Genomic DNA, 8666 nt, shown 5'->3' with positions numbered 1-8666 from the left:
TTAATTTGAATTGTTGCTTTTGGAAAGCCAAACCAAACCTGCACAACAAGTAATAATAGGGCTTAATTGAGTTGACTTGTCCTAGGGAAATTTGGCAAAGAAAAAACTAAACGAATAAAAGGTATAATTAATACAAATACAAACTAAAGATTAAGTATAACATACATTTTGTTCTTGGAGTTTATAATTGCATTTTGATTGAATATTGATATAAGTAAAAATAAAGAGTAAGGTAGACAAAGAAAGAGTCATTTTCTTTTGAATATATAGTATCAATCATTGAGTAACAAATCCTTGGAAATGTGGTAGATACTCGATTCTAAGCTTTTCACATTGTGATACACATCAACGCTCTAATCTTTTTGCGAATGCTTCTCAATTCATACACGCTTTTAGTGGCATCAAGGCTTTCATATTTGATTCTTAACAATTCAATTGCAATTAAAAAATATATATATATATTTGGTCTCAAATTACGAAAAAGTTAAAAATTTTAACATGCCTAGGGATTGTTTTAAGAATTATACATATGAATTAAGATACAACGTAACTTAATTGCCTCTAATCTTATATAATAACAAGCAAGTGCAAAAATTATTGGGAATTAAGCATTGTTTTCTTGTATTATATTCTCGATACAACTTCTCTACATGATAGGTTTTGATGCTCTATATTTGTTGTTCTCCCTCACATGATTAGCTTGAAACAAACTAATGTGATGATATTATTTTCTTTACAAATTTATTTGTCATTCCTCCATAGTTCGACAATCTTCAAATGCCATTACAGAGTACAACTGAATTAATAGCAGCAAAGACTTATTACTACGTTCACCCATAAAACATCTTATTAGAAAAACTTGTCCATATTATACTAAAGAGCATGAAGCTTGACTTGAATCCCATGTTGCGGACGAACTGTTAAAACTTGAACTGGTGAGTGACTATAGGTTGGGGATAAAGTGAAGGCATAGCGTTGCAGGATCATTGACAAAGCGATTTTTGTTTCATTGATTGCAAAGCTTGTGCCAACACAACTTCGTTGTCCAAAACCAAATGGAAGATACACTGCTGGGTTGTTGTTGGTAGCTTTAGCAACTCCTTCTGAAAATCGTTCCGGTTTGAAAAGATACACATCATCTCCCCATATTTGAGGATCAAGATGAAGTGCCAATGTCAAAATAGTCACATTTATATTGGCCGGAAGAATGAATTGTCCCAGTTTGACTTTTCGTTGAACTTTTCTTGTAATGTTGATGATAGGAGGATATAGTCTCAGAGACTCGTTAATGATCATGTTCATCTATACAAAAAGGAATAGAAAAGTCCAGTTAATATTGAATGATATGTGTTCTTCAGTGTGTTTGTACAAAAGGATATATAATTTGATTTTGTGATCACTAGTGTTAATGTACCTTTTTCATTCTTGGAATGCCTTCTGCATTTGGATCTTGTTGGCCAAACAATTCAAGGACCTCCTTTCTTGCTTCCTCTTGCCAATCTGTATGGATTGCTAGAAGAAGCACAGACCATGCAAGCAAGGTGGTTGTAGTTTCATGTCCAGCAATGTAAAAGGCCTTACACTCGTCAACCACATTTTCCACTGTAATCCTCTTATTCTCATCTGCATCGTTACTTGCCTTCACAAGTAGTCCAAGAAGATCAGTCCCATAGTTGTCTACTTCTGTCATTGCGTTTTCTCTTTTCTTTATAATCTCTAAAATTGAATCTCGTATCCCGTGTTCAAGTTTTTCTGATTCTATATCATCGGTACTTTTCCAAATTTGACTGCACAAATATATAAATGATCAATCAAAATTAGGATGAGAAAGACAACCCACGTTATTTTAATATTGAACTACCATTGCAAATAGAAGTTTTCTTTTCTAGGAGGTGGATGTTGTATTTTCTAAACAAAACAAAACAAAAAAGAAAAAAGAAAGAAAGGATAATGACTAAATCATCTACATTTAATTGTCATCTCCGCTTAATTGAAAGAAAAGCTAAAGCTAGTCAGTCAAATAATAGAAACCCAACAATTTTATGATTTTGGAATTCTCTACCCTAATTTTTTTTTCTTCTTTTTTTTTTTTTTTTTGCCAAAAATTCCCTTGTTGAAGTTTCGTATTCTATTATAAGGATTTTTATTTTTATTTTTCATCTTGATGAAATTATGTTATATCAATTAGACAAAAAAGAAATAAAAGAAAATTTTATAGGAAAATATTCCCTAATGATTAATTTATAAGTAATATTATGATTAATAAATTTAGGTATCGTTTAATGTGGTGCCTTGCATTTTATTGGCCACATCATATGATTGATCCCACCTTCATTTAGGAAGTAGCCCCATCAAATGAAGTGGTTAATCCGTATACAATGCCACATTAAATTGTATCAAAATATGATCACCTTAGGATTACTATTAATAAGATTGAAATTTGACAAAATAAATTTACCTGAAGATAGGAAGCTTGATTTTGAAAACATTTTTGGAAGTTATAGTACCCAACTTTGTCAACATCTCAAATATGTCTTTCCCTTCCAAATAACTACTCCCAAAAGCTGTTCTTGAAATAACTTCTGATGTTAATATTTTAAACTCTTCAAATACCTCAATTTCTTCACCTTCATGTTGTTTCCACCTTTCTAGCATCATCTGTACACTGGAGATCATTGCTGGAACCATATTCTACATAATACATATACATCATTTTTTGTGTATTATTAACTCAATATTCACAAAATTCTTATTTCTATAGATGTGATTTCTCCAAAATTAAAAATTATTTGGTAACAATGATGCATTATGAAATCTTTATTGGAGAACTATCATAAAAATTAGAAATGAGAAAATTAACTATAACACACTGAAGTGCATGTGACACCAATGCCCTCTTTGTAAGTGGACATGATTCACATTATACATCAACTTGCACTCCACTAATTTACGATTAATTTATCAATTTTATACTTTTATAATATTTTCTCATATGCATTTTAATAATAATAATAAAAATAATAATAATAAAACAACAAGATTAGTAGAAGCATACTTTCAAGCTCTCTGCATGGAGAGCATGGTTGGCTAGTTTCCGTAACTTTGACCATTTTTCACCTTCCGATGTCACAAGGCTGTTACCTAATAACTTCTTTAAGTAGCCTTCAGTTTCCATTTGCGGATAAGCTTTTTCTTTGTTTTTAAGTATTTCTTTGGCAAATTCTGATTCCGTAATAACTAATTGAGCTTTTGAACCATTCCATGTAAGAAAATTCTTCCCTGTTTCACACCCAAAAATAAATAAATTAATTAATTAACAAAACTTTAACTTTAAATCATAGTGTAATGAAACCATGGAAGTAAAAACCAGCCACTACATAGCAAATCGGTTGGGTTTGAATCAGTTTTTGAACCCACTAATTCGGTAATTTCATAAGGAAACTGTCTGATTTGCATTGTGTATCGCTATGAACTGAATATTGACTTCAATTTTTAACAGAATCCATCTAATTGACAATGGGTGAAGATTAAGCTACTTGTAACTTATTTAAATTTAGAAGTTCATGCTAAACTGTTTGTTAGAGTTTCTACTTACAATTTATTAAGCATAAATAATTTAAATATATTAAAAAAATTAATTATTTAAAAATTAAGAAAACGATGTTTTTAATTTTTACTTTCTCATTATCAGATTTTAACCCAAAATAAGTTACACCAGGCACAATGACACAACACATGAAGCATTTTATCCAACTGGTCTTAACTTGGCTGATGTGGGATTGTCAAAATGCAAACTGGCTCAGCAATTATGCTTTTGAACCCAAAAAAAAAAAGTCATTCCATCTATAATAATAAATAAATAAAAGCTATATTAGTTTTTTAATATTTTATTCATTAATAATATTTTCTCAGAATTATGTTTGTTTCTCTGTCTGCCTTGCATAGAAGAATTTTAAAAATATATTTTTAAATACAAAAAAGTAAAAAAAAAAAAAACTTGTTTTCTCTGTTTTTTGTCCTTTCTTTTTTTCTTTTAAATACAAAAATTTTTATTTTTTTGGTCCATGTAATCGAATAGAATCCAAAAGCGTATAGTTTTCTTGTTTTTAAAAAAAAGATTCATTAAAGACAAAAATAAAATATAAATTAAAAAATTAAAATAACAAAAAAGCCCAATAAATAAATAAATAAATAAAAACCTCAAACACCCACTAAATTAATATTTTTAAAACGATTTATTAACAATTTACAAAAAATTCATTTTACAAATTACATTTAGTATTGGATTCGGCTTCTCTCATATTAATATCTCAACATGAGAGCTTGAGGGGCTACATGGTGGTCACATTTTGATAATTTGAATTGTTCATTTTACAAAACTCTCAATGTATATAAACACTGAAAAAATTTAGTTTAATCCAATAATCATAATATTTTTATTTTATCTCATTTGTCTCTAAAAAAATGAATGACAAATATAATTTTTAAATTGACCATTCATTTATTAGTGAATAATATAATAGCATATAGATGTTACGATTATTAGATTAATCTAAATTTTTTCATGGATGATATACATTTAAAACTCCATAATATAAACGGTTCGAATTATCGAAACGAGAGGCATAATAACCCTTAGAGGACCCTTGAGTGTTAGAGGAGTTGTTTTAGATTTTTTTTTTTTAAAAAAAAAATAAAATAAAAATCACGATCAGTTGTGATACATATCATTTGTGATACTATTAGATATTAAATGTCCAAATACCATGATTTAAAACTACATGAATGAAACTAAGACTGAAAGGAAATAAAAATAAAATGATCATTACCGTAAATCTTGAGCCAAGAGTGTAGATGCGGCTGGAGTCTAGCAAATATTTGATGGGATAAATCCATGGGTCTGCTCGTGGATTCGGTTCTCATCATGAGCATTTCTTTGGTGTTTCCATGGATGAATTTGTAAGCAGGGCCTCTGATTCCTTGTGAAGCCAACACTCGTTGTACGTGGATTGGATTCAACCATAGTTTGTGAAAGAGCTTGATCAGAACCAAGAACACGTAAAGGCACACAAAGCTCGAAACAAGTATGGCTATGCTTCCCAGCACACCCATATTGAATCGGCTCAAATGTGGCAACGCTAAAAAGTAGCAGCTAAAGTTTGATATGATAAATTCGGTGGTGATGGTTTTGTGATTTCTGATTAATTGGGTGGGTATTTATAGGAGTAATGGCGAGGGGTATCTTTGGAATTTACGACAATAATATTTCTAAAAGATGACGCAACAGTCAACCGGAGTCTACAATAAACTAATGGAACGGTCAGGAGCACGTGCACAACTCTTAACAATGATAGAGATTTAACAACTCTCCAAATCATCTACACTATTTATACTGTGGACCTCATATATATATATATATATATAGACACACGAGTGAATCTCACATATCATAACTAGTGTAATTATTAAATAAAATATTAAATGATTAACAGAAAAATAATTAATTAATCCAAGCATATCTCTATAATCTTGTTCGAGAAGATGATTTTTTAGTTAACATAATTATTTAAAAAATTAAAGAGTCAAAAACTAAGCATATTTGGCATGTATCCAAAATAGTTTTCTTCAACGCATAGTTGGCATGTATCCAAAATAGTTTTCCTCTACCCATATTTGGCATATTAATTTTTTTCATACAACTAAAATGGGCAAACTAAAAATTTTAGACAACTAGTCAAAATATCACATCTGCCTTTCATATTTTGTTGTATGACTAAAAAACTTATAAAAAAAGGTAAATTATATCGATAGTTTTTATATTTTGATTATTAGATCATTTTAATTCTCGTAATTTAAATTGGCAAAAATTTTATCCTAAATTCATAATTTTGTCTTAATCTAGTCCAATTAATTACAATTGTTAGTACTTTTTTTTATGAAATACACATATGAACGACTTGTGTCAAGCTTTTAGAGATAAAATTATAAACTTAATCAACTCTATTATTCTCAACAATTACTGATTTTTCTTGTTAAGAATTCTAACGACGTTATTAATTTGACTAAATTAACACAAAATATTAAATTAAATATTAAAATTGAACTAATTGAAAGTGTATAAATCAAAATGGCGCAAGAGGCAAAATGTTGGGATTACCAACGTAATTTATTCCAAAAAATAAAACATTCACAAATACGGCTCTTTGAATTTTTAAAAATATTTTTTTGTGTTTTCAATCTATTTTTTTATTTTTATTGATTTTATTTATATTTTAATCATTTCCTTTTTTTTTTTGTTTTTTAGATTCACTTCATGTGAATATACTTAAAAGTAAATTATCTCAAAACAAATGTTTTAGAAATTCAATAAATACAACAACAACAATAACAACAAAAAAATACTGAATTTTTATATTTTTTTTGTAATAGTGAATTTTAAAAAAATATTATAATTTTGTACTTTTTAAGTACATTTAAATTAAGTGAATTTAAAATATCATTAAAAATTACTAAAATATTAAAAAAAATTGTAAAAACAAATAATTAAAAACTCTAAAAACTATTTTTGAAACTCAAAACCAAACAAACTTCTATAAAAAATGAAAAATAATATAAAAAAAAAAATCAAAAACCACTAAAAATAGCCTCTTTCCAAATAAGACCTAAATATGAATTTGACATTATGCTAATTTTTTATGCTACCATCAAATCAAAATGAGTTAAATTGAATTTCGATCCTTACTAATATTTCAACTCATAGTTGTCTCCTCTAAACCAATTGGCTATGGGTTTAGGCTATTAATAGCCAAAAATATTTTTGGCTATTAATATATCCAAAAATTGGCCATGCCCTATGAAATAAAAGAAAAGACATACAAGTTCAGCGGGTTTGCCTATAAAACTATAAAAACAAAACAAAATAAAGGCATATAACATGTTTATTTGGAAAAAAAAAATTACAAATATACCTTTAGATTTGCTTTAAAAAATAAATTATCCCATGCAGTTCTTGAAATTACAGCCCACTTCTTGAAATTTCTAATTTCATAACTAATGCCTCTTTTATTAATAAATTATCAAGTCAATTTATATATTTTTAATGATGTCAAAAACTTATTTAAATCAATAATTCCAATAATTTTATTATTATATAGGAGAACAGTTAAGAATTTTATTTGTAGATTAGACGATATTGTTGGATTCATAGGGCCTACCACGAGTTCCACTATGATTATCTGAACTGTTCAATGTGTAAAGTTCGTCGAGTAATTCATCTGTACAAAAAATCATGTTAATCGAGTATCGATAACCCCTTGATTAAGTTGTATTTTTGTCAATAATAGATATGATTTTAAAAGTAAATTATTGACAAAACTGTATTCTGATCAAGTGTCTATCGATATCCAATCAACGTGATTTTAAGTATTTGATGAGCTTTACACATTGAACGATTTAAATCATCGAAATAAAACTCGTGGTGAGCCCCACGAGTCTAATAGTATTGTTCGGTCCACGAAGTGGAGTGAACAGAATCTAAACCCTATCTAATATAATTTGATGGAGAGATTTTTTTGTATATGTATACTTTTTAAAATTGTTTTGACAATAATTTTTAATTTTATATGATATCAATCTATTTATCTATTTGCCTATCTATATTATTACGGGTTTATTACACTTTTACCTCTAAATTATTATCAAATTATCTACTTAATTCTTTAATTATTGATTGAGTCTAATAAATCCGTAAAATATATAAATCAAAGTTTGTTTAGCCTCTTAACCATCGATTGCATATATCAATTTTTTTAAATATTTAATTCAAGTCTATCTAGTCTCTAAAAGAATTACAAAAATAAAAATAAACACATAAGTATTATAAATTAGTAAAAACCTTATATCTAGTTAAAATTTTATTTCAAAAAAATCTTAAATTGTTGTTCTAATTTTAAAAGTGGGTATCAGTTCTTCTGGTTAATTTCTTTTATAAGAGTAAGGGTAATTATCTATATGTTTATTTACTTATCTTCTACAAAGGTTACGTGCTTGCTTTTATCTAGTATTATGTAGGGAGTGGTTCTTCAATATTTCTTTGTCCCAAATAGTCCTTTATTTGATCCTCGCTTCGATGCCTGAAACTTAAAACACTCCGATCGGGGGTGTCAAAATTAACATTCCAATAGTTAAATTAGATTGTGTATGGAAGGCAATAAATATGATATTCTAGAGACAAAGTTAAGTTGATTGATAATGCATACCTTTCTTCTTCTATCTACCTTCTTTATATAGTCATTTGGTGTAAATATTTCTTATGTAATTTGACTTATTTGTCATTATTACTTGAATGTCAAGGCTTAGTTTCCTACTACACCTTTGGAAAGGGACAACCTAGGCCCATTTTAGTGTTCGGCACAGGTGTCAGTCGATTCTACCGGTATCACTTATTTAGCATATTGCTTGGTCAGCAAACATACTGTTCAACGTTTAGTTTTCGACAACCCAATGGGCCCAATTAAGTTTAGGCCTATGATGGATAGGCCTAGATGTCTTGTTTGTCATTTGTGCAAATATTTTACTTGGTTCACACAATTGCCCCCCAAGCTCCTAGCCACTCCAAATTGCCAAGTGGTCGATGTGCTTGGCTCCTACGGGACTGTTTACTTGTC

General features: G+C 28.5%; 1 protein-coding gene across 1 annotated transcript; it reads right to left on the bottom strand.

Moving 5' to 3' along the window:
- Positions 1 to 597: 597 nt before the first annotated feature.
- Positions 598 to 5187, bottom strand: LOC114258560 (cytochrome P450 CYP749A22-like). The gene is made up of 5 exons (XM_028198532.2): positions 4830 to 5187; positions 3056 to 3279; positions 2459 to 2691; positions 1415 to 1787; positions 598 to 1302 (listed from the first exon to the last, which is right to left on the bottom strand). Exons 1-5 carry the CDS (start codon positions 5110 to 5112, stop codon positions 874 to 876), a joined length of 1542 nt encoding a protein of 513 aa, XP_028054333.2. The 5' UTR covers positions 5113 to 5187; the 3' UTR covers positions 598 to 873.
- Between the last annotated feature and the right edge of the window lie 3479 nt (positions 5188 to 8666).

The sequence above is a fragment of the Camellia sinensis genome, chromosome 11, assembly GCF_055761805.1.
Source record: "Camellia sinensis isolate YWXY chromosome 11, ASM5576180v1, whole genome shotgun sequence".
NCBI classification, from domain to species: domain Eukaryota; kingdom Viridiplantae; phylum Streptophyta; class Magnoliopsida; order Ericales; family Theaceae; genus Camellia; species Camellia sinensis.
The sequence above is the reverse complement of the archived record's forward strand: the minus strand, read 5'-3'. Positions and strand labels throughout refer to the sequence as shown.

What these genes read in the sequence shown, in the direction of transcription:
- LOC114258560 (XM_028198532.2), bottom strand. Translation starts at nt 5,112, where the DNA reads ATGGGTGTGCTGGGAAGCATAGCCATACTTGTTTCGAGCTTTGTGTGC. An exon ending in CTCTTGGCTCAAGATTTACG is followed by an intron (nt 3,280 to 4,829) that starts GTAATGATCATT and finishes GGTGTGAAACAG; the next exon opens with GGAAGAATTTTCTTACATGG. An exon ending in ATCAAGCTTCCTATCTTCAG is followed by an intron (nt 1,788 to 2,458) that starts GTAAATTTATTT and finishes ATATTTGTGCAG; the next exon opens with TCAAATTTGGAAAAGTACCG.